Below are 26,891 nucleotides of genomic sequence, written 5' to 3' on the forward strand. Positions count from 1 at the left end.
AATGCAGAGAGGTTTTGTCTCAGGCCAGAGCACCAAGTACCAATAAGACTTACAAGGCAAAATGGAAACGATTCTGCTTGTGGTGTCCAGGTCAAGGTCTCCATCCTTACAAATCCCAACCTCATCAATTGTTGCCATATTTACTATCTCTGGCTAAGTCTGGCTTGGCACATTCATCAGTAAAGGTACATCTAGCGGCCATATCAAGGTTTCGACGCAGTTCTTCTGGTCCTTCCTTATGGTCCTCTAGGATCGTTAAACAATTCTTGAAGGGCTTATTCCGGGTGTATCCGCCAGTTCGTCCACCTCCACCGGTTTGGCAGCTCAACCTTGTCCTGGCTCAACTCATGAAAGCTCCGTTTGAGCCTGTGCACAAAGCAGATTTAAAGTTCCTGTCTTGGAAACTTGCCCTCCTCTTGGCTCTAACATCAGCGAGAAGAGTGAGTGAGCTTCAAGCCCTCTCCATAGTGCATCCATTCCTGCAATTTAAAAGAGAGGGTCTTATTCTTCGCACCAATCCCAAGTTTATCCCTAAGGTGCCATCTGAGTTCCACTTGAATGAACCTTTGATTTTGCGATCTTTCTTTCCACACCCTTCTACGCCTGCGGAACGCACGCTACATTCTTTGGACGTTCAGAGATGCTTAAAAATTTATTTGGAGCGCGCACGTCCCTTTCGGAAGTCAACCCAGTTGTTTGTGTCCTACAGCGCACCACGGAAGGGATTTCCTTTGGCAAAGAGTGGCATTTCCCGCTGGATCTCCATTGCGATTCAATTCTGTCATCAGGAAGCGGGCAAGCCACTGGACAGTAGAGTCCGTGCACATTCCACAAGGTCTGTGGCATCGTCGGTGGCTCTCTTCTCGGGAGTCGCCATTAAAGACATATGCAGGGCAGCAACGTGGAGCAGTACTCATACCTTCACGAAACACTACTGCCTGGAGTCTGCAGGGCGAGACGACGCGGCTGTTGGTCAGGCAGTCCTGCGGAATCTGTTTCATTGAGAGGTGAGCTTTCCCTACGATCCCTCCATCCTGGTGAGCACATTTTGTTATTTTTTCTTATGCTATATGTATTACGGATATGGTTATGTGATGCCATGTATTTACAAAATGCGTTCTTGGTAATTCACTGCTAGCTACTCTGATACAAAGCATGGGAATCTATGAAAGTTCCAATACTGGGGCAAGAAAACAAGTTACTTACCTGTAACTTTGGTTCCCCAGTATTGGTAACTTTCATAGATTCCCATGCGCCCACCCTCCTCCCCTGGGAAAACTCAGTCTTTTTACAGAGATAGTGGCGGTTTGCACAACGGCTACGAAAATCTGAGGCTCTGAGCTCTCTCAGGAAGGTTCTAGAGGGTGAGACTGCTCTGATTGGTCCTGGCAAAAGTTTGGTCTCTTTTTACAAAAAGAGGGTGATAGGATACAAAATGAGATGAGGCCTAGGCTTCTCTTTTGTTTCTATGGTTTTTATCCTACCGAGGCTCCCATTCCGACGACTGGGAATGATACAAAGCATGGGAATCTATGAAAGTTACCAATACTGGGGAACCAAAGTTACAGGTAAGTAACTTGTTTTCTTCTCCTGCACTAGGAAGTCTTAACCTTATTATAAAAAGGTGCAATAGAGGTGGTTCCAGAGCGGGAGAGGGGTCAGGGATGCTACTCCCGGTATTTCCTGATACCCAAGAAGGATGGCAGGTAACGTCCAATCCTGGGTCTCAGGATCTTGAACCTTTTTCTGAAGCAGGAAAAGTTCAAGATGCTCACCCTTGCGCAGGTTCTACAGGCGCTGCAGCAGGAAGACTGGATGGTGTCAATCGGCTTGTAGGACGTGTATTTTCATATCCCGATCCTGAAGTCGCACAGTAAGTATCTCCGTTTCATGGTGGGCTTGCAACATTATCAGTTTGCGGTTCTCCCGTTTGGACTTACTATTGCACCTCGAGTCTTCACCAAGGTGATGGCAGCCCATCTCACAAGGTCGGGGATTCCAGTTTTCCCCTATCAACTGGCTGCTCAAATCAGTCGCCAGAAGAGGTGCTTCATCATCTGCAGGTGACAACTCAGTTGTTGTACAAATTGGGTTTTTCGATAAACGTGCCCAAGAGTGCCCTCTCAGTGCAACCTGTTCATAGGTGCGGTACTGTACACTCTCTGTCAAGCATTCCCTCCTCCACAAAGGATTCTCGACATTCAGGAATTGATTCCCTTGTTTTACAAAGGAGCGGTTGTTCCAGTCCTGAAGGTCCTTCGCCTGCTCGGCCTGTTTGCTTCCTGCATTCTGTTGGTCAACCATGCTCGCTGGCACATGAGGGGCGCTCCAGTGGTTCCAACGCAGGCAGTGGTATCAGCACAACAGATCTCAGGGGGTCTGTGAGGATCTCCAGAGAAGCTGCAGCAGATCTATCTCAGGAAAAGCCCTTCCATCTACCTCCGCCGGTGGCCACAGTGATAACTGATGCATCCACTCTAGGGTGGGGTGCTCGTCTGGGGGATCTGGAGATCAAGGGCCTTTGGTCTCCAGAGGAAAGGTTGTTTGACATCAACCTTCTGGAGTTACGGGCGATATGTTTGGCGCTCAAGGCTTTCCTTCCTTTCCCTTCGCGGTCAGTCGGTTCAGGTCCTAACGGACAACACTACTGCGATGTGGTATATCAACAAACAGGGAGGAGTAGGGTCGCATTGTCTTTGCAGAGAGGCTCTGCGTCTCTGGTCCTGGGTCAGGACCATCGGATTTGTCTGATGGCAAATCTGGCCAGAGTTCTGAACCTGCGTGTAGACAGTCTGTCGGCAGTTCTCAGCCGACCACGAGTGGAGGCTTTATCCGGAGGTGGTTCGTCAAGTCTTCCGGATGTGGGGAACTCCTCGGGTGGACCGGTTTGCCACACACGAGAAACGCTCACTGCTCGTCATTCTGCAGTCTCCAGTATCCGATGCGGGGGGCTTTGGGGGACGCTCTTCAGTTGAGTTGGGTCTCCACTCCTTTACGTGTTTCCTCCCATACCCTTGATTCCTCGGGTTCTGAGGAAGATTTGCCAAGACTGGGCCCAAGTCTTATTGATCGCCCCGGATTGGCCAAGAAGGGTGTGGAACACAGATCTCCTACAGATCTTCTCCACTGCTCCTCGTGTCCTCCGCTCCGTCTCCCTCTCAGGGCAGATCTCCTCTTGCAGTTGCAGGGGCAGGTTCTACAACCCCACCTCCAGAGCTTACACCTTCATGCCTGGAGATTGAACGGGGCAATCTGAATTCTTTCTCTCTCCCGCCTGACGTGGATGTAATTCTTTCGGCCAGACTACACTCCACCAAGTCTATCTATTCCTATAGGTGGTCCAAATTTGTCTCATGGTGTGGAGAGAAGTCTATTGACCCCTTAAGGGCTCGTTTACCCAATATCCTTCAGTTTGCTCTCTCTAGCCCAGCAGGGCTTTGCTGTGGCTACTGTGAATCGATATTTATCGGCTTTGTCGGCATTCCTTTGCTTGCCGGACCAGCCGTCTGTTTAAATCGCCTATAGTGTTACAATTTATTAAGGGCCTTACCTACAAATATCCGCCCACTCCATTTATTGTTCCTCAATAGGACTTGAATCTTGTCTTAACATACTTGATGAGTTCTCCTTTTGAGCCTTTACACAATTGTCCCTTCAGACTATTGTCTTTAAAGGTTGTTTTTCTTGTTGCCGTCACCTCGGCAAGGAGGGTAAATGAGCTTCAAGCTTCTGAGTTCAAAACCCCCATTCTTGACGATTCATGCTGATAGAAAGGTTCTTCGACCAGGGCTGCTTTTCTGCCTATGGTGGTAACTCCCTTCCATCTGGGGCAGTCCATCACCCTTCCTTTCTTCTGTCCTCCCCCTCACCCTTCCAAGGAGGAGGAGCGGCTTCACCGCCTGGACCCTAAGAGGGCGGTGAGTTTTTACCTTGATAGGACTAAGGACTATTGTGTGGATGACCAGCTCTTCATGGGCTTTACTGGCTGCAAGAAAGGCACAGCGGTGCACAAGCGCACCCTTTCAAGATGGATTATATTGTGCATCAAGATTTGTTACTCTTTGGCCGGTAAGGAGCCTCCAGAGGGTATTGGAGCTTACTCTACTAGAGCAAAGTCTTAGACATCTGTTTTGTCTAGAGGTGTTCCTGTAGAGGACATTTGTAGAGCGGCAACTTGGGCCTCCATCCACACCTTCGCGAAGCATTACTGCCTAGATTCCGAGGTGAGGGATGGTCACGTTGCGCGTTCTGTCTTACAGGACTTTTATGTATAGAAGGGTGGACATCCTCCTCCGGGAGTGGGGACTGCTGTGGGACTCTATTCACAAGGTGAGGAATCCACTGGCAGATGTATCCATCAGAAGAACAAGTTACTTACCTTCTGTAATGCTTTTTCTGGTGGCTACAGTATCTGCCTGTGGATTCCTCACTGACCCACCCGCCTCCCCGTTGTCCACCCTTGTATACCTACAATATTGATATTCTTTAATTGTACATTGGAAGTATTTTTCTGAATTTTTTTTACACTGTATTGTTTCAAAATCATGTATACTGTACATATGCCATTGGGGAGATCGGTCTAGTCGTCTGAAGGATGATAGACCGGTATTTAATACGGGCATGACAATGCGCAGCGGACTCGCGCAGCGGACTCACCGGACTCTCGCCGGAGTCACGCCAGAGTCGTGCCCGTCTGTGCCCGGACGGGCTTAGGGCTAGCAACCCGGACCAATCAGGTAAGCTGTGCAACTTCTTACTCGCGGCCAGATTTACTTTGCCTGCGCCCCCTGAAATCTTCGCACTGCACATTTGTGCATAAAGGTACTGAACCTTTTACACACTGCATTATGTAACTCCTCTATCCAAGTAGGGGCAAAGCACACCTTACGATCTGCCCTACTGAACTGTAGATCCCTTCCGAGGCATTCATTGGAAATTAGCCTCCTTATTCAGGAACATGATTTAGATGTTCTGTTTTTAACAAACTTGGCTCATGCAAGGCTCAGAAGCAGATATAGTGAACGCCCTCCCTCCTGGCTTTCTAATCTACTCACAGGACCGACCAGTGGGGCGGGGGGAGGTGTTGCGATTCTTTATAAGAATTTGTTGGCATGTAGAGCCCAAAATGGTGAAGTGGAAGACTGTGAGAGCTCTAAGTTCTCTTTGCAAATTTCACCCACTGTGGCGATGTCTGGGATATTAGTTTACCGCCCTCCAGGGAGTATTGGAAACTTCGTGAGCTCCTTTATGGAAACCGTGATGGTTCTTGCCGCCTCTACCACTAATTTTATTACCTTGGGAGATTTTAATTTGCATTTCGACGACCAGGAAGATCGGCAGGCGTCAGCCCTTCAATGTGACCTAAAAGCCTGTGAGGTCAACCTTATAAACCTAGAGGCTACCCATAACAAGGGTCATTTGCTTGATCCTATTTTTTCAAAGGTTACTGCTATGAAAGCTGCCTCTCCGATTCCCCTCCCGTGGACGGACCACTTTATGATCCCCTTCACCTGGCACACTGAGATGGAGAGTACTTCCACCATCTTTGTTCGGGCGCCGGAAAGACCCTGGTCTAGGTTGTCTGTGGAGAACTTGACGCTCAGACTGGAAAGCTCGCGCCCCCCGTTAGGGAAGGACCCGGTATTGGCGGATGCAGATTTCTGCAGATGGGTGTCCAATGCACTCGACTCTGTCCTACCGATAAGATCGGTAGGAAGGAGGGAGAAAAGAACGTGCTCCGCTCCCTGGTATACACCAGAGTTGAGAGCTATGCGGAGGGCCTGTAAAAAACTGGAACGTGCCTGGAGGAGGAATTGGGAAGTAGCATGTAAGACCGAATATAGAGCTGCGATAAGGAACTATAAACTTACTATTCGGTGTGCCAAAGCTCGTTCCTAAAAAGGAGAATTGTTAACGCTGCCAACTCTTCCAGAGAAACTTTCCTAGTAGTCAAGGAACTCTTGAGGGTCCCGGCACCGCCTGCCTCCACTGACAATCTTGAAGGAAAATGTAATGACCTAGCAGAGTACTTCTATACTAAAATAGAAAAAAATTTGACTACCCTGCCCCAAATTAATATAGGAGTAGAGCCTAACGAGGATGGAGGGAGAACCCGGGTGACCCTTGAGTCCCTCGGACCAGTATCTGAGGATGAGGTTCTCAAGGTCCTGGTGACCGTTAAGAGTGGCTCGCCCCAGGATATACTCCCCATGAGGATCCTCAAATTGGTGGCCCCTTCCGTTGTGGAACCAATAACCGAGGTTATCAATGCCTCTTTGGGGTCCGGGGTGGTGCCACCCAACTGGAAGGGAGCAATAGTAAAAGCCCTCCTAAAAAAACCTAGCCTCGATCCCCTTGACATGGCGAATTACAGGCCCATCTCTTTACTTCCGGGACTCAGTAAAATCGTGAAAAAATTGGTTAATTTCCAGCTGTCCAACTTCCTCGAGTCCAACGGGTTACTGAGAAGTTCTCAAACGGGTTTTCGTCCGGGTCAAGGCACTTGCACCGCCTTGCTGGCAGTCGCTGAAGAAGCAAGAAGCATTTTGGATTCAGGAGGATCAGTGGCAGTGATCCTCCTGGACCTTAGTGCAGCTTTTGACACTGTTAACCATCAAGTGTTACTTCAGCGGCTGTCAGACGTCGGAGTGTGTGGGACTGCGCTGAGATGGTTTCGGTCATTTCTCAGCGGCCGGACTTTTCAGGTCTGGGAAGGCGGCGCACGATCGGCATCCACCCACCTCCATTGTGGAGTGCCGCAGGGCTCCTCGTTGAGCCCCACATTATTTAATGTGTACATGGCCCCCTTGGAGGATGTGGTGGCTCCATTCAACATCAAAATCGTGAGCTATGCCGACGACACTCAGCTGGTGTTCGCCCTATCCCAGGCCATGGAAAATCCCCAGGTGCTGCACTCCTGCCTATCCAAAGTCCATACGTGGATCGGGGAATCAGCACTAAAGCTAAATGGGTCAAAAACCGAAATCATGCTGATGGGAAAGAAAAGTCCCTTAATCCCACTGTCCGCTTGGCCTAGTTGTCTGGGATCCCCCCCCCCCCCCAAACCCAAGGCTGAGATCAAGAGCCTTGGTATTTTGGTTGGAGCAAGATCTCTCCTTCAGGACCCAGGCTACTAGGTTGGCAGGTGTCTGTTTCGGCCTTCTCCGATCTGTGTGCAAAGCGCTGCCTCTTCTTCCATTTCCATCTCGGAAGCTTTTGATCCAGGGGCTGATTATATCGAGATTGGATTTCAGTAATGCAATCTATCTCGGCGCCCCTGAGGTCACTCTGAACAAACTACAGCAAGTTCAGAATGCGGCGGCACGAATGGTTAATAACATCTCTATGTCACGGTCGGCCAAACCCGCATTGAGAGCTTTGCACTGGTTGCCAGTGCGAGAGAGGGTGAAATTTAAATCTTTGCCTTGCACATAAAATCTTGCAAGGCAAAGGCCCCCCTGCTCTGCAAGAGATGGTGACCCCTTATGAGGCAAGTAGAACGCTCCGCTCAGACGGAAAACACCTACTTAAGATCCCTAAGGTGAAAAAAGCCCGTACAGGAGGGAGGAGATTCTCTGTAAAAGTTGCTACTCTTTGGAACTCACTCCCTTTAAGCCTGCGTTCTGAGCCATGCCTCCTGCGTTTTCGTAAACATCTGAATACTTTTTTCTGTTAACTGCTGCTCTTCTACTCACCTAAGTATTACTCTGTTGGTTAAGCGCTGGGATGCTCTAGGGTAACCATGCGCTATACAAGACTGCCGTAATAATAATAATATTGATGTCGGTCCGTCCATGTGCCTCGAAGGCACGGAAAAATAGGGCGGAACTGACATACTCACGCCGACGAGGCTCTCTTATGGCTCCAGTGACGTCAGCGGAGTCGCGAGTGAAACCGGGCTTCTATGACGTTGTCCTTGTCGGCGTGGAGAGCTACAAAAAAATTCCAAATGCTGCTGGGATATTCACCAGGTGAGAAATCCACAGGCAGATACTGTATCCACCAGAAAAAGCGTTACCGAAGGGAAGTAACTTGTTCTTTAGGGGCACTCTGAACCTTCCTTCCGCAGATCCTGATTCGAAATCAAGAAAGAAGATCAAGAAGAAGCTGTTAACAAGAGGACGACACAAACTGACTTGGCCCCAGCCCTTCAGGCCTGTTGATCCTTGAACCTGCTCCTGCTAAATCCCGGCAACTCCTGCGGACAGCAACCTTGAAAACCCCGGAGGACCTGCCTGCCTTGAACCTCTTAATGACTGGGACTCCCATGAGCAGTGGTTCTGCTCAAACAGCAATACACTTGGTGCCAGCCAGGAACTGCGAATCCAGCACACTCTGCACCCGCCGAGCCCGGCCTGTGCCTGAGTGGACAAAGACCCTGAGGACGTCCCCCGGCGATTCTGACCTGGAATCCAGTGTCCAAGGACCCTCCTTGACGACCCAGACGACGCCTGCAGCCCCACAGCAAGGGACCCCTCCAACCGCGACCAGTATAGGGTAAGATTTCCTGACCTCAAAAGACACCGCTGCACCTACTCCCCTCTCGAAGTGTTGGTCGGTCCTGAAGAATCTCCGTCCCTGAGCCTGTAGCCTTTGTTCACTTTCCAATATCTCCATTGAATAACATTGAGTGCCCGACAGCTGAAAAGCACCCTGCACCCAGCCGCCTGAGTGCCCCTGGCAGTGCAACCTTGGTCTTAACCTACTTCCTCATTTGCCCTGAGCAAGTGACCAGGAGCCCAGCTCCCACAGCCGCGTGGCCTGCTTGCCAGCAGCCATCAACCGAAGGCCCCCCTACCTCTCATTGGATAACATTGGGCCTAACTACCTCTGCTCCCGGCTTCCCCTGTGCTGCTGTGGATGTACCAACTGTACCTACCTAACCCTGGGAGACCTCAGAGTCTATGCCCAGAACCGTAACTCTGCCCGTCGAGTACTTACTCAAAAGCTGATAACTCACTTTTCTTCCAGAGGCTAACATTGACTGGTTTCATTTGGAAATTCTTCTAAGTGTGGAGTTTTGAAATATTTAAAATATTCACCTGAAATCAGCTGAACAATGATTTCCGATTTACTCACCTGTTATCAGGAGAGAACCCAGCGCTTCATCTTTTAGCCCAGCACTGACCCTGAAAAGTAATCCTAACTGTACGTACCAGTAACTTGAATTTCCTTCCATAGGAATCTATTGTCTGGTTAAATGTTTCTAAGTGTCGATTTTCAGAAACTACAAATATTCCTTATAAATCACCTGTGTGACTTAAACTCATTCTTTCAACTGTATACAGGAGATGCACCAGTGCTGGATCCAGGATCCAACCCTGAGTAAGAAAAAGTTATCCGAACACTACTTACCTGCTAAGTGAATTTCCTCCCATAGGATAACATTGGTGATTCTATGTGAAAAGTTTGTCTCAACTTTTAAAATACAATAATATTCCTTAAAAATCACTACTGTAGCCAAAACGCTTTTACTTAAATGTTTACAGGAAATTTCCCAGGACTGAATCTAGGATCCAGTCCTGTGGTTAGAAAAGTAATCTACAAATTAACTAATTGCTTTTACCTAGAATTTCCCATTGAGCTCAACGTTGCATTGTGTTTGAAATTGTGTTGCCTATTGCAACAACTGCAACTATTGTAATCAAAAAGTCTATTGCCTATTTGAAAAGTATTTGACTAAAGTAACTCATTTTGAGAAAGTATATTTTGATACCTTGTTGGTTCTAAAAATAAAACTATATATTTTGATACAAAACAATTGGCCTAGAGTTCAGTTTTTAAGTGTTTGAGACCATTTGCTGACTGAGTGGGTACAACAAATGCTTTACACTGTCCTCTGATACTGCCTTACTGCTCGACCAAGCTACCACTTAGAGTAAGGTTATATCTAACTTTAGCCTCTGCCAAACCACTGGGAACTGTGGACTCTGTATATGCTGGACCAAAGTTAGGTACCATGTGCACAGATACACTTTCTTACAGCACCTAAACACGTAATACTAAAATATTGCATCTTTAATAGAGGTCTGTAAGACCATTCGGCGCAAAACTTTGTCCATTTACTCCGCTACTAAAAGTCATAAAGGCAAAGTTCATGCCCACAATTGCGCTTGGCAAAGAAACTTTCCCAGAAAAAATTGGATTGTTCCTCAACATCACATTGCAAAGCATACATTCCTTTCTATCACCTTCCATGCAATGAGTCACAGGCGCAGATTTGTCTGGAATTTGGTTTGGTGGATCTAGACCTGGCTTGGAAAGCATCCCTCCTCAAATATATTTTATTAAGGCAAGTAGAAATAGAAACACTGATCTTCTATCTGAAAAGAGATGCAATTTAGCCAGTCTACAAGCACAAATGCCTGGACCATATTACTAGTCGCCTCACTTCAATTTTTAAATGTTGAACATCTGTGGGAACAGGCACTCTTCTTTTTTTTTTTTTTTTTTTTTTTTTTTTTTTCTTTTTTTTTTAAACCTCAATCAAACAAGTAAAACAGATTTAGTGACTAGAAAAAAACCATGACTGGTATTATTTCAATTAACTCATACAAAGTTTTCCCTGCAACGTAAACAAAACTTATGCAACTAAGATTTGGCTATTTTCCTTGCTTGGCTGCCATGTATTTCCAACCTCTATCTTGGTGAATTTTACTCAGTCAGCCGACTTGAGTGCCACAAACCTCCGTGCCTGCTCTGCTGATCGTTTATGCTAACTGTTTGTGCAGCTTTGCCTCTTTGACTTAAGCCCTTCCTTATTTATTTCTGATATTTCTACACACCTTGGCTCTGCTCTGCCTGTAAATTGAGAGATAGGTATGACATCTGCAGATCACTTTAAACAGTTGTAGGTTTTCGGAAATTTCTCGGCTATTTTTGCAGAAAAATCCATGCTACAAATCGGAGCTCTTTCTGCTTGTGCATAGTTTATAAAAATGTTAACACATTACCACTACTCACCTCTATATTGCACATGTTCACTCACTACTGTGACCTTTGAAGTGCTAATTGTTTTTCACCAACCTTCATTTCGCTCTTGCTACAGTAAGGATAGCACCCTTCAAGACTGTCTTACACCTTCACTTTGTCTTCAAAAAACCACTCTCCATGCAGATGTGTTTCTTCCTTCTGCATCTCTTCGCCAGAGAAAATAGCATACTCTGTGTGCCCCTTCCTTATTTCTGTCTACTAGCAACTGCTTGTTGGATACCTTATACATCAAACAGGGGCAGCCCCATTACCCGGCCCTGGGGCAAGTACAGTATAGAATAACAATGGTTAAAGCAAAAACATTTTTTTTACAAAAGGAACATATAAGTAGAAGTGCAATGCAAGAAAATGATACTAATAGACACTTAATATTACAAAAAAGATGTATTTACTAAAACAGTAAAAAATTACATTTATGGGGTTTTAAATCACTTTCCCTCTTTTTTTTTCTTCTTACTTTTTCACTGATCTTGTTTTAACTTATTTATTTTATTTATTTAAAATTTTTATAGAGCGCGTAGTCACCCGTGAGTATCCCAGCGCTATACCTCATAATTCAGAGGAGAAGGAGTGCAGAAGAGATAGATGGCTTATGGGAAGAGAAGAGTTTTGAGCGATTTCCTAAAGCGGAGGAGGTTCGGTTCTGTTCTTAGTTTCAGAGGGAGCGCGTTCCATTGCTTCGCTGTGTGAACCGAGAAGCGGCGACCTCCTGAGCGGGCTTTTTTCACTCTGGGTACCACTATGAGGTTTTCGTGGTCCGATCGGAGTGCTCTGGTGGGTCTATAGGGGGTAATACAGTTTTTGAGAATTGGTGGGCCTTCATTGTGGAGCAATTTGTGAGCTAGGCAGAGGGCCTTGAAAACCACTCTTTCCCTGACCGGCAGCCAGTGCAGTTTCTTCAGGGCGGGTTTTGCGGATGTTCTGGCCGGGGTGTTCGTGAGCATCCGGGCCGCGGCATTCTGGATTTTCTGAAGGGTCTGAAAGGTAGCTTCGGGGGCTCCCAGATAAATGGCGTTACTGTAGTCCAGCCTGGAGACAATCAGGCCTTGGATCAGCAGTTTCCTGGAATTAAAAGGAAGTAGGGGGAGCACTTTCCTACATGACCTTAGAAGGCCGAAACAGACGCCGGCCGTCTTCCTTGCCTGTGTTCTAAAGGTGAGATCTTTTTCTAACCATATTCCCAAGCTCTTGACCTCCGCCTTGGGGGCAGGAGGTTCCCCAAGACAGACGGGCCAGATGTTCGGGGGTAGGGAGAGCCCTTTTTGTCCCAGGAGCAAAATCTGTTTTTGGCCCATTGAGCTTGAGGGCTGAGTCGTTCATCCATTGGTGTATTTTGGAGAGACAGCCATGTAGGTTGGAGGGTTCTTGCTTGGGGTGAGATAGCGTTACCACCAGCTGTGTATCGTCAGCATAGTTGATAGTCACTCCAAATGGGGTGACCACCTCCTCCAGTGGGGCCATGTACACGTTAAATAACGTGGGGCTTAGTGACGAGCCCTGGGGCACACCACACCGGAGGGGGATGGCAGGGGAGCGGCTGTCACTTTCCCAGACTTGGAAGGAGCGTTGGCAGAGAAATGATGTGAGCCATTTCAGAGCTTTGTCCTTCACTCCGATGTTTCCCAGGCGTTGAGTTAAGACCTGGTGGCTGACAGTGTCGAAGGCCGCACTCAGGTCCAGGAGGATCACTGCCACTGATCCTCCTGTGTCAAGAATGTCTCTGGCCTTCTCCACTGCTGCAAGGAGTGCGGTGTCAGTGCCCTGACCTGGTCGGAAGCCCGTTTGGGAGTTCTTGAGTAGGTGGTTAGTTTCCAAGAACTGTGACAGTTTTTTATTTACTAGCTTCTCAGTGACCTTACCAATCCAGGGGAGAAGGGAGATGGGCCTATAGTTTGATAGGTCCTCTGGGTCTAGGGAAGGCTTCTTAAGAAGTCCTTTAACGACCGCCTCTTTCCAGCTAAGAGGGACTTCACCTTGGAATAATGAGGTGTTAATCAGAGCGGTCAGCGGGTGCACTATGGTGTGGGTGACTTTTTTGAGGAACCGTATGGGCACTGGGGGCGCCACTCTTGATTGAGGCAAATGTGGCGGTTACCTCCTCCATGGTAACCGGACCAAAGGAGACCAGGTGAAGGGCAGATGATTTCAGGGGGGAATTCATTCGCAGGGGAGGGTTGTCCTTATCTCCTTCAATGAGATCGGATTCGGTACCGGGAAGAGATGCAAGAATCTTTTTGATTTTTTCATCGAAGAAGGTAGCTAGTTTGACACATTTGTCTTCCGCTGCTTTGGGGTCCAGCGGTTTTTCTGGGGGGGGGCGGGTACATGGAGGAGCTCTTTGAGAATAAGGAAGGTTTCCCTAGCGGAGCAGGAAGAATTCTCTATTTTTTCCTCATAAAAGGCACTTTTGGCGTTACGGAGTGCTAGTTTATATGCTCTCATGGATGTCTGGAATACCTCTTTTTTATTCACAGACTTATCCTTCCTCCAAATGCGTTCAGACTTTTTGCATTCCTTCCGTAAGGCGTTCAATGCAGGGGAGTACCATGGAGCAGGACTGATCCTCTTGGTATGTTTTAGAGTGCTAGTGTGCGGAATGAGATTATCCAAGGAATGGGTGAGCCATTCATTAAATTCTCTGTGCGCCGTTTTGGGATCCAGGGAGGGGAGCGGGGTGGATTCTCTTAGCTTAGCTTCCCAGTCCTCCGGCACCAGCTTGTGCCACCGTCTAACGAGGGTCCTGGTTTTAGATGGTTGAGTCGGAACGGTTTTAAGATGCCAGTGCATGGGGACCAGTAGGTGGTCTGTCCAAGGAAAGGGAATGGGTTCCTGAGTTTTAAAATTTAGAATATTCGTAAAAATTGGATCCAAAAGCTGGCCTTTTTCATGGGTGGCCTGTGAGTTCATGAGCTGCAGGTCGACTGACGCAAGATCTATCAATAGGTTGGCTGCGGAGTTATCCGTGGGGTCAAGGAAATGGAGATTGAGATCCCCTAGGAGAAGGAAGTTAGAGGCAGTGGTTGCTATTAGTGTGACGTGATCCATCAATGTACTGGAGAATTCCCCAAGTGGGCCTGGCGGCCGGTAGATTAAGAGTCCGGAGAGAGAGAGAGATTGCAGGAGAGATCTGTAGAGTAAAGTTACAACTTTCACAATCTTTGACATTGCCATTGTCAATCCTGCAGGTGAGGTGGTCCTTGTAGAGGATGGCTAGCCCACCGCCTCTCCCGACCGGTCTGTTTAGGAAGCGTATTTGATAGCCTGGGGGAACGGCATTGACCATGTCAAAGTCGTTATTCGGCGTCAGCCATGTTTCTGTAAGAAACATTATATCTAGCGTGGAGTTTTGAACAAGGATATTTATCTCGTAAGCGTGTAAGAGACCTGCAATTGAGAAGGCCAAGTCGGAGGGTTTGTGCATTTTCCTGTTCTTCCGGCGGGTTGCAGAGGACACAGCCCGTGAATGGCTTGTCTTCCAAGAGGATGTATTTACAATTGGGATGTTTATTCGGATTCAATGCTCGAAGCCTGTCTTGGGTGTAAGTTATACGGCTTAGAGGATCGTGCATAGTACCTGGGCCTAAGGCCGTCTGGGCCCAGACGGGCTTGCCTTAGGCGCGCCCGCTGCGCTCGTCCGCTGCGCGGATGGGAAGTGCACATGAATGAGGTGCAGGGGGACGTGGCCTAGGGCGATGGGCGTGGCCTCGAGGTGCCGAGCGAATGGCGGCAAGCTGCAAGTCAATCCACGTCAGCGCTAGAGTCCGCTGGGCGTGGTTGTGCAAAATGGCAACACGAAATGAAGGCTTTTAAAATACACAGTTATCAGTGAACACACAATGTTTTAAAAGTAAGCAGTTTTGACGCTATCAATCTCTTCTCCCGGCTTCCGCCTCAGGAGATGTGCAGGCTTCTAGTACACGGTCATCTCTTTGCTTTGTGCAATGCGAACATTTAATTTTACGCTTGATACCCATACATCCTTTTTCAGGAATTACATACCGGATGCTCTGAATTGTCTTTGTCCTGACGATGACCATACTAATTATTTTGGTTGAACCGCTGTAGACGCTCCTCTTTGGCACATATTAAAGAGCAAGCCTCTATTGCCATTTTTCTTTCTGCAATTGTTCGCTTCCGTTGTTTTTGTATATTTTGACTCTGCCATTGTTTTACTGTTTACACTGTCAATTGTTACTTTTGTGTTGTTGGTTGTGTAACTGTATGAGCACCTGTTTGTTCATTGTTTTATTGTAATTTCTTACTGTTTTAGTAAATTTTCTTTGTGATTCTTTTTGTCTATCATTATTTTCTTGCAATGCGCTTCTATTTGTTTCATTTGTAAAACATGTTTTTGCATGAACCATCGTTATTATATACCTTATTCATTGGGCACAGCCTCATGCTCTGTGAGCATCCATAGGCTAGTTTCTCAAGTGCCCTTGACTGCGAGCTTCCTCGTGTTACGCACATCTTGTGTACTGCGACTCCTTAAGACTGCTTGTCCATCCTCCCCCTCTACCAACTGCAACCAGCACTTTTCCATGCAACATTGTATCAGTGTGCAGGTTTTAGCACAAGTAACACCCCAACTGCTGTCCTCTCATCCGTTCAGAAGTCATGTAGTTATGATGTAGTAGGTTAATGGCCACGCAAAACAGTAATGGCTTTAAGTTGCATTATTGCACCACTGTACTATATCTGTGCATCCTGATAATCTTAGGATTTGGACATGTAGGATGTAAGTTGGTATCTAGAGGCTGTCCGTATGTGCAGGGGAAGGTTGATCCTGTTTGTTGTTTAGTGTTCTTCAATGGGCTCTACAGTCCATATTTGAATCCTTTTTGGAAGCTCGCCTGTGTATGGCGGCTGTTGCCCAAAATATAGCACCGTTAATTACTGGACCATGGTTTACTTGTTTGTGTAAGTTAATTGATTTTGTTTTCCAGGTTGTGGAATTTTATAAAATATCTACTTGGCCAAGTGACCAGATGCTTCTGACACTATTTGTCCTGTTTGCTGCCACTTACTCGGCAGATTTTAGCATGAACAAATGTGTGCATCTTTTGCTTGTAAATCTGCACTAGTGCAAGGACATTTACCAGCGGGTGCATTAAGGTGGCTTTCTTTAAAAAGGTTGGCATGCATCAATCTCATGTCAGTAAATGATGCCTTGGAGAAATATTTGAGGTTGCACTATATTTTACAAAACTTTATTTAAAGTTGTAGGTTTTTGTGTACGTTTTTAGGAAGCAATCACCAACCTTGCTATCATGCTCCAACATGTGTTGACCTATAATTAGAGCGCAGTGTAAGTAGCTTCATATTGTTGAAGTTTGAGAACATATGTGAAAGTTTGTATACTGGAACCTCTGCCAGTGATGCAAGTTGAGCTCACAGCATTTCGTTAAAGTGTTCACCCAACAGTGAAGACATTTGTAATCGTGAATCATTAATACAGGTTTAAACAATGTGTACATACGGTTCCTGATCTTGCCTTGGTGGCAGGCAGTCCACTTTCAAAATCACTTATTCATACAGTGGGAATGGACAGCCTAAGGGTTTGTATTGTAGTGGGCTGGGTTTACTTGTCTGTTGGACAAAATAAACATAAGTGTTTTCCTTGATCTCAAACAATGTGCTACAGGCATCAAGTGATAAGAATTACTACACCCCTGAACCAGTGGGTTATTTGGGTTCTATATGTATATATATATATTTTTTTATGTTGCCTGTTTGTGTTGTACTAGGAGAAGCGTGTGGTTTCTGCTTGTCAGGCAAATTTTCCCAAAGAGCTACTTGTGCTCTGAAACACTTTCATAAGTCTTTTGTTGGTATGTTTGTGATGTTACATAGGTTTGAAGGTGATTGCCTACAGAGCCTGTTGAGAGAAGAACCAATGTTTAAAAAATACTGGAGGGGGCTTTTTAATTTTCATGTTGGTTTGCTAGTTTGTAAATACTATATAGAAACATTAAAGGGTGTGTGAAGTTATAGCCTTCATCTCTGGGATGTGACTGGGATGAACACTCTCTTGCAAAACGTAGCTTTACTCGCCTGAACTGAGTGGGAGACCACTAAATCACATGCACTTCTATGCCCTGTGACACTCAGTCCAACTTTCTGTAATTACCTTTTATACTTTTTTCTTTGCCTGCATCAGATTTCTTATTGAGTATGTTTTGATTTTTCAGGTGACGAAATGGGATGAGGAGAGAGCAGCTGGCACATTTCCAGGGAAGATTTAAGCAAAAGATTGCTACAAAGAACGAAGATTATTAAGCAATGTCTGACAATGCTGAACGCTTAGTTTTAATGGTTCTCTTTAATGGTTGTGATAGTCTGGTGGATCAAATGTAAGAATTCATAACGCGAGTAAATGTGCAAATAGAGCATTTGAGCCAAGGTGAACCCCTCAATTATACAAAGCTAAAGAACGAAATCAATAAAAGTGTTGCTCTTATTGTGTCTAGTAGTTTACTGTTATTCACTTTAGCTATTTGGTCTCTGCCTGGGCTCCATTGCATGTATTGGGAAGCTCTTCTGGAATCTTAAACGCTGACCAATAATTCTCTTCCCGTGTGGACGCTGCACTGTGTAACACTATAATGCCTCAACTCAATTTGCATAAATATTTCGTATTGTAATTGCATTTATATAGCTTTTATTACCCCTGACGAAGCGTAGAAGTTCTTTTTCAGTGAGTAGCACGCTACTCCGGAACCCATAAAGGATTAGTGGTGAATTAGTATAGTGAAATATGAAAGTAATTTGAGTGGTGGATATGTTAGTCAGTTATTTTGATTGAGAAAGATAGTGTAAGGATAGAAGAGGAAAGAATTTAGATTTAAAAAAAAAAATTGGGATTGTTTTGGAGCTCATAGCAGTAGGAGGAGGCTTGGGATGAGTAAAAGTGACGAGTTGGAGGCAAGGGTTTAGAAAGGCTTGTTTTTGGGGATCTGAATAGTAAGTTATGAGATGATGCAAGGAGGGGTAGAGTAGGGAAGAGTCTAGAAAGGGTTATGTTGGGGATCATAGTAGGGTTTGGGATGAGTGGAGGTAGAGAAAATATAGATAGAAGTATAGGGGAGAAATAGGGCAGTGGATTAGAAAGAGGTTTGAGATGAGTCAGAGTTGAAGTAGAGGATATATTGAGAGCAGTACAGTGTGAGAAATTGGGTAGTGCATTGGATATGCTAAATTAGAAGGAAGAAATTCTAGATCCATAAGAACATGCAAGGTTTATAGATGCACAAAGTAAGGTAGTATATGTAGAATAAAAAAAGCCCAGCTTTCAAGTATTGTACTTTAAATTAAGTTTATTGATATATTATTTGTAATTCAGTAGTGAAGCAATGGTAGGTAGTTATGGTAAGTAAATATTTTATCTATGCAGTCAATTTATATACATATTAAAACATAGAATAATTTAACTTCCAGTAATATGTACATTTGTTAATCAGAAGTAATGAATATCTATTTTTTATAGCATAATTCTACACATTTATACAAAGCAATACATATATTTGTATACATATCTATAGTACAGATAAATGCTTCTATACAGAGAGATGCTGTATATTTGTGTTTGCGTATGGTAGTTATGTGGGGAAGAGCCAATTCTTGAGTACTTTTCTGAAGAGAAGGTGGATAGCTATTTATTTTATGTAGGGGGGGTGGGGGGTAAAGAGTTCCATAGTTTGGCTGCTTGAACAGAGAATGATGTGCCACCCATGGTTTTTTCTTGTATCTTGGGATTTTGAGGCGAGGTGGCACGCTTAAAGCGAAGGTTCCTTTGTTGCGTTTGTTGATTTTGTTCCAGACGAAGAGCAATCCCGTTCCATGTATCGTTTTGTGGGTGACACAAAGCAGCCTGAATGTGGATTTTCTGGCAACCTGTAACCAATGCAGTGCTTTCAAGGCAGGGGAGATGTGGTCTTGCAGTTTTATATGTAAGAGTATTCTAGCAGCAAAGTTCTGAATCTGCTGTATTTTCATGGTTGTTAAAGGTGATCCATGGTAGAAGTTATTGGCATAGTGGAGTTGAGACAGAACAAGGGAGATGGTAGCCTGTTCCTTGTGTGGAAATCCCAAGTGGGTGAAAATTATAGTAACACAGCTTGATCTTGCTAGTTTGTCCACTTGTGCATTCATTGACAGTTTTGATTCTCCAGTATTGGGGTGTCTTTCATGGATCCACATGCTTGAATAATTCCCCGTCGTCAAAGTGGGAGTCTCACGGTACAGAACATAGTAGTAATATATATAAATATATAGTAAACATCATAAATGTACATATACATATAAATATATAATATATATAAATAGACATAAATAAGAAATTAGTACCATAAAACAGCATAGGCCCATAGAAGCCTAAAGGGAGAATTCACTTTAGTAACATATCCATGTCATTATAATGGTCCACATTCCAGCTAATCAGGCTGTAGCACCCTCTAGAACCTTCTCCTCAGTAGCTCAAGCCCTCAGATTTTCTACTGCACGTCGTGTGAAGGGAGTCTCCCTGAGCTCTGCTCAGTTTCTCCAGTCTACAATTAGTTTAACTTCTTCAACATGTCTTCTACTAAGACATCTTTGTTCCGGCCGTGTTCTGCTTGTGGTGCACTTCTCCTTTTCTATGAGGACCCTCATAAAAAGTGCATCTACTGCCTGTACCCGGATCATGAGGTGAGGAATTGCAAGTTTTGCAGAACTTTTTCTTCAAAGACCTTGAAGGATAGAGCGGCCCGTTTCCTTCTGTGGCTACAGAAGTTGAAGTCTTCAGACAATCCTGTGTCTGATGTAGAGAGGGTGTCTTCCTGCCAGTCCAAGACCTCTCTGAAGCGTGGGTCGGAGACAGAGATGCCTTCTCCTTTTCTTAAAAAGAAGCTTGTGGACGCTCAAAAGTCCGTCTCCCCACGGGATCTGCCGGCCTCTACGCCTAAGGGACCTGGTTCTCTGGCGTCGCAGTCCCAATCTGTGCCCTCGTCGTTCAAAGCGAGCGCCAGCTCGTCGACAAGCTCGACGACGAGATCCTTCGACGTCATACCTACAATGACGACGACCTGCTCTGTCGACGAAGACGCCGACGACCGCGTAGTCGACGATGGACCATGAGGTTAGGCCCATAACTTCCATTGTAAAGATCTCGTCGACAGCGAAGAAACCAGACTGTTCTACGACCATGGAAAAGAAACCTTCGTCGACGCTGCCACCTTCGTCGACGCTGCCACCTTCGTAGACGGTAGCCTCATCGACGTCGAGTTCCTTGTCGACGACCACATCGACGGCCCCGTCGGCGACAAAGGCCTCGTCGACGACCGCAGTACCGGCGACGAGGGAAACCTTGGCTTCCGCTTCTTCGTCGACGTCTGGACTCTCGACAAGTTTCGACGACTGGCTTGTCGACGGGGCAATATTCTTTGGCGACTGCAACAACCTTTACTGTGGTGACGGCCACTACTGTAAATCGCCCGCTGGTTTTGAGTCATATTCAAGGTGGATCTGGCCCTCCTGCTCAACTGTTTGCGTCTGCGGAGGAAGAATCTTCAGATGGTTCTTACGTTGATGACACCTTTCGTCCTGCGAGCAGCCCTTCGGAGCTCTATATTAAATATCCGGACTATGAGGAAGAGGATAATGATGACAGGGGGTCACTCGTCCCAGTTCGTGATGACCAGTTGGATGGTGACCACGAAGTTCCTATGGCACAGATACCAGTGTCTTTGATTTCAAACCTTCAGCACATGCTAGACTATTATAATAGTCTATTCCCACCTTCTTCGCAGGCCTCTCCTACTCCGCCTCCTACAGCGCAAGAGTCGCTTCCTGTTGCTCAGGCAAGATCACCAGTTCTTCCACATCCTGATACGGATGATGTCCGAAATGATACAGACCAGGACGACGACACTGTCCTAACAGATTGGGACAATTATCGGGCCCAGACCCCGTCTCCTCCTCCTACTTCTCCCCTGGCTTCTCCACCAGTGGACATTGGGGGTTTCCACCACTTGATGATGAGAGCTGCAAAGCGTTTTCACTTGCCCATGGTAGTCAAACAGGATTGTTTCCTTTATGACTTCAAAGATCAACCGTTGAAGCAAGTGCATACCATTCCAATAATTGATTTTATATGGAAAGAGGGGCTCAAACTAATGGAACAACCTAACTCCATCCCGGCTGTACTTCCACGCCTTGACAAGAAGTATAAGGCGCCTGAGGATTCACCTGCATGTCTTGTGTCACAACCAAAGGCTGACTGTCATTACGCAAGCCGCACAAAAAAGGTCGCGTAACCCAGTCACTCCATTAACGTCTCCACCGGATCAGCAAGGTCGATGCCTGGATACCAATGGGAAGAAATTCACCACTATGGCGGCCACAACGGTCGGAGTCAAACTCCTTAGCCATCCTCCGGCAATACGACCGTCAGATGTGGTCTGAGATCGCGGCTTTGATTGACCTACTTCCGGAATCCTCCAAGGCAGAGGCACAGAAACTCGTGAAAGAGGGTGAGCAAATATCCTCCGAAATTGACTGTGCCATAGATATTTCCTCTACGGGCTTCAGACAACTCGCAGGGGCTGCAGTCTTACGGAGGCAAGGCTGGCTTAAGGCTACAGCTTTTCGGCCTGAAGTGCAGGCAAGAGTGCTCGATTTGCCTTTTGATGGTGAGTCCCTCTTCGGCAAACATGTGGATGATGCCTTGGAGTCCATTAAGAAAGACACAGACACTGCTCGTGCCCTGGGATCTCTCCAGTACCGGAAGCGGCCCTTTCGTGGAGCACGTGGTACTTTCTCCAATCTTAGTGGCTCCTCCCAATACCGCTCCTATGGTGAAAATAAGCAGCGCTACTCCTATCAGTCTCAGAATAGACAATGAGATTCCAGGCCTTATAGACGGAAAACCACCTACAGAGGAGGTGCTACCTCTAAAAAAACAGTGACTTTCCATGAATCAAGTGTTCTCTTGCTCTGAAAATTGGAGGTCGAATCTCCCAACACTTTTGCAATTGGTCGAAAATAACTTCAGATCGTTTGGTCTTATATGTCATTTTAAAGGGCCACGCTCTCGAATTTCTCAAATTTCCTCCCAACTGCCCACCATCTGGCCCCCCTTCAGCGCACTTGAAGGAACTGTTCGCACAAGTCGCAGTTATGATACAAAAAAGGGCAGTCGAAGTGGTTCCTCACTTACATCAGGGCAAGGGCTTTTATTCCCGCTTTTTCCTTATCAAGAAAAAATCGGGAGTGTGGCGCCCTATCTTGGACCTCCGAGCCCTCAACAAATTCATCAAATCCCAAACATTTCGGATGCTGACCTTGCTGGAAATATTACAGTTCCTCAATCCCGGGGAGTTCCTCTCCACAATCGACCTCCAAGATGCATACTTCCATGTGCCAATCCATCACAGACACAGGAAGTACCACTGTTTCACAGTGGGATCGAAACACTTCCAATTCAAAGTGTTACCTTTCGGCCTTCGTTCCGCGCCGAGTCTTCACAAAGATCATGGCTCCGGTGGCGGCTTGCCTACACGGCATACAGTTCTACCCTTATTTAGACGAATGCTTGATAAAGGCCCCAACCTTTCATGCAGCAAAACAACACTCAGACTTGCCTGTCCGTCTTTCAAGCCTTGGGTCTTTCCATCAACCACGAGAAATCGCATGTCAGTTCAGCACAACAAAGGGTCTTTCTAGGAGCATTAATAGACTCTCATCTGGCAAAGGTGTTTGTTTCACAGGAGCGCCAAGATCGCATAACCAAGATGGTAGCTCTTTTACGCTCAAAGTCCGCTTCTGTCCGAATGTTAAAATCCTTTCTGGGCATGTCATCTTGCTGCATTCAGCTGATCCCCCAATTGCAGGCTACACATGCGAGTCCTCCAAGAAGAGTTGGACAAACAATGGCGGCAAGTCTCTCCTCGCATTCAGGGCCCATTGGAATGGTGGGCTCACCTTCCAAACATCGCAACTGGGCGGCCGTTCCAGGACACGGACCCCACGCTTACCCTTACGACGGACGCTTCATTAGAGGGTTGGGGGGCGCACCTCGAAGGGTTGTCGGTCAAAGGCAAATGGACAACCGCTCAGCGCAAATGGCACATCAATCGCCTGGGAACTCTTGGTAATCTTTCTCGCCCTGAAATCTTTCCGGCTGGTGGTGGAAGGAGAGTCACTGCTGGTGCGTACGGACAACACCACCAGCCTGCACTACCTCAACAAGCAAGGGGGTATGAGATCTCTTCTGCTCTCCAGACAGGTACAACAGATCTGGGAATGGGCGATACACCATTGAGTCCAGTTAACAGCAGTTCACGTACCGGGTGCCTCCAACGCCCTTGCAGACTTTCTCAGCAGATCGGCTACAGACCATCACGAGTGGGAACTCAATCAGCCGATTCTGCAGTATGTGTTTCGCTTGTGGGGCCAGCCGTAGCTGGATCTGTTTGTGACTCCACTCAACCGCAAATGCCTACGCTTTGCAAGTTGGCATCCCCACAACGGATCGAGCGGAAATGCATTTTCGATCATCTGGTCGAACAAATTCGTTTACGCTTTTCCGCCGAACCCTCTGATACCACTCCTCCTGCACAAGATGAGACTTCAACCGTGTCACATCGTATTGATTGCGCCCAGGTGGCCGCGTCGCCTGTGGTTCACGGATCTTCTGTTTTCCCAGTGCGATCAGATTCTCCTTCGTCCCCTGCCTCATCTTCTCACCATGAACCAGGGACAGATTTGCCATCCGGATCCAGTGTCTCTCCAGCTTCACGCTTGGAACCTGAGCACCATGAGTTTGCACATCTGAATCTTTCTTCTGTGTGCAGAGAGGTTCTGGCTCATGCACGTCCTCCTAGCACGATCAAAACCTATAAACTGAAATGGAAACGGTTTTGTGTTTGGTGCCACAAGGAGAAGGTTGATCCTCTGCTTGCCACACCTGAGCAACTCCTGCCTTTCTTCCTCCTTTTGGCAAAGTCGGGACTTTCGCATTCCACTCTTAAAGTCTTACTGGTCGCGATTTCCCGCTTTCGCCACAAAGGTTCTACGTCACTATACTCCTCTCGGATCATTCGTCAGTTCTTTAAGGGCCTGTTCGGATGTTTCTGCCTATCTGGCGTCCACCACCTGCTTGGAGTTTGAATCTGGTCCTATCACAGCTTCTCAAACCTCTATTCGAACCTATTCATTCAGTGGAATTAAAATTCCTTACTTGGAAAGTTTCTCTCCTCCTCGCACTTACATCCTCCAGGTGGGTGATCGACATTCAAGCTTTCACCATTCAGCCTCCTTTTCTTCAATTCTCCATGCCAAAGGTTCCTTCTGACTTCCACCTTAACGAACCTGTCATTCTTAAGACTTTTTTCCCAGACCCTCAGTCTACCGCTGAGCGCTCTTCAGTCTCTGGATTTGAAACGCTGCCTTAAATTCTACATCCAACGCACTGCTGCCTTTCGTAAATCAGACCAGCTCTTTGTGGCCTATGGACGGATGAGCAAAGAATATCCGGTTACTAAACAATCCATTACTCGATGGATTTATTCTGCCAACAGGCGGGCAAGCCTCTTTCTGCTCCTCTGCGAGCACACTCAACGAGGGCAGTTGCATCCTCTACCACCCTGTTTGCTGGAGTGCCTCTACATCAAATCTGCAAGGCGGCCACGTGGTCCAGCCGGCACACGTTCACGAGGCACTACTGTCTGGAGACGGCTGACGCTGCAGACACTGCTGTGGGTCAAGCTGTGCTACGCAATCTCTTCAGATAAAGGTGAGCCTCTGTTGCTTACCGCCTTCTGTCAAAAGGTTCTCTTGTACATCTATGCCATGTTCATATGTGCATTTGTTTGCTTGCATTTGTTCTTATTGCCTTTTATGACTCGTGTGTTGGCGTACTGCTTGCTATTATTCAAGCATGTGAATCTATGAAAGACACCCCAATACTAGAGAAGAACAAAAGTTACTTACCTGTAAACTGTGGTTCTCCAGTATTGGTGTCTTTCATAGATTCACATGCGACCAACCCTTCCTCCCCTCAGAGGCTCTTTTCCTCATGCACTCTTGGTCACTTTGGTGCTGCGAAAATCTGAGGGCTTGAGCTTCCGAGGAGAAGGTTCTAGAGGGTGCTACAGCCTGATTGGCTGGAATGTGGACCATTATAATGACATGGATATGTTACTAAAGTGAATTCTCCCTTTAGGCTTTTATGGGCCTATGCTGTTCTATGGTACTTTTAAATTTCTTAATTGTATATTTATGTTTTATTTATATATATATATATATATGCAGCCCGCCCCGGCATTGCCCAGGGCAGAAGGGGGCTGGGGGCAGCATCGCAGCAGGAGTGGCGCAGCAGAGCGGCCGTTTTGTTGGTCCTAGCCGCTTCTGCTCACGCTTTGTTTCCCCCTACGTCCCGACTTTGAGCGAAATGCTTTTTGAGCACTGTGTTTATGGCCCTCGCCCGTCCCTCGGTGTGCACCCGCGGATGCTTCTCTTCTCATCCTCCGCACCTCCCCGCGCTGCTGATTTTACCGCTTCTCGCCGCTCTGCAGCTCCTCCCCGCGCTCATGTCCACTGCTGTTCCTTGGGCTCCTGTATGCCGTTCCTTCCTGCGCTGCTGATGTCAGCACGCACGTCGCGGCCGACCGGCGCTACTTCCAAGGGACTACTTTTTTTAATCGTAAATTTTTTAAATAGGCTATATAAAAAAAATATATATATCTTATGTCCTTCTGCTTGTCCTGACGTTGTCAAACATGTAGTGGGTGTTTGGATTGGTGGTGTAGTTTTCGAGTTTACCTGGCTCAAAGGTCACAGTTCTCTCTTTATAATAGTAGTATAGATTACTACTATTTTGTGTACCGTGGGACTCCCACTTCGACGTCGGGGAATTATTCAAGCATGTGAATCTATGAAAGACACCAATACTGGAGAATCACAGTTTACAGGCAAGTAACTTTTGTTCGTCCACGTCATTCATTCCAAGGTTTCTTACTACTTTTGATACTTTAGGTGGTGTTCCCAGGTCATTGGGCCAGACGGCGAGCGGTTCATAACGTTTCCAATCGCCACTAGTTGTAGCTGGAAGTGAAATTTATTGATCCATGCCGGTAATGACTTAATGTTGAAAACCATGGGCGAGATGCTAGAGCCTTGATGGGCACCTGCTTGTTTGAAGTACGGTTTGGAAATAAATGGTGGGGTATGGATGACATTAGTTTGGTTGCGAAGGTAGGATGTTGTGATCCAGTCTAGAGCAGTCCCCTCTATGGCTGCTGCATAGAGTCTGTGTATCCGTGTCATGGTCAACCGTGTCGCAGACAGCCGAGAGGTCCAAGAGAAGTAGCACAGCAACCCTCTGCTGTCAACTGTGTTCTTCAGCTCATCCCAGATGGCAAGGAGGGCAGATTCTTTGTCGGCTTCTGGATGGAATCCCGTATGGAAGTCAACATGTCATTCTCTTCAATGAATTGTGACATCTGGGTAAACACTGCTGTTTCTATCCGTTTTCCCAGGAAAGGCCCATTTATAATCAGTCTATAGTTCTCAGAGGTTATCGGGTACAAGTTTGTTTTCTTCGGTAATGGGCGTATATGACTTTTTGAGTTCTTCTAGAAATATTTCGTAGTTAGGGAGTTGTAGATTCTTCTTACTGGAGTGGCAGTAGAGGTTGTTAGAATTGTCTTGAAGGTTTGTGGTGGACACAGGTCAGATGGGCTGCCGGCAGGCCTGTTTTGACCAAGTCCATAAATTCATCTTGTGAAGTGTTACAAGGAATGGAGAGGCTGGGTTAGAATATTCTAGAATTGTTGTTTTGTAAAAGGGTTAGCTCTGATGCTTTGTCTTTGTTTTAAGTACAAGTCCAACGCATCTGCTTTGTCCGTGTAATGATTTGTCAG

At 46.5% G+C, this 26,891-nt stretch overlaps 1 protein-coding gene across 2 annotated transcripts in view; it reads left to right on the forward strand.

The window, feature by feature from the left end:
- COX6B1 (cytochrome c oxidase subunit 6B1) overlaps window positions 1-17,452 on the forward strand; it is a 158,100-nt gene extending 140,648 nt beyond the window's left edge. For both annotated transcript variants that reach the window (XM_078655315.1, XM_078655316.1), the window contains exon 4: window positions 17,184-17,452. In XM_078655315.1, the coding sequence (XP_078511441.1) occupies window positions 17,184-17,237 (54 nt within the window). In that variant the 3' untranslated portion in view covers window positions 17,238-17,452. The remainder of the gene's footprint in view (window positions 1-17,183) is intronic.
- The last annotated feature ends 9,439 nt before the right edge of the window (window positions 17,453-26,891 follow it).

Source organism: Lissotriton helveticus, chromosome 7 (assembly GCF_964261635.1).
Source record: "Lissotriton helveticus chromosome 7, aLisHel1.1, whole genome shotgun sequence".
NCBI classification, from domain to species: domain Eukaryota; kingdom Metazoa; phylum Chordata; class Amphibia; order Caudata; family Salamandridae; genus Lissotriton; species Lissotriton helveticus.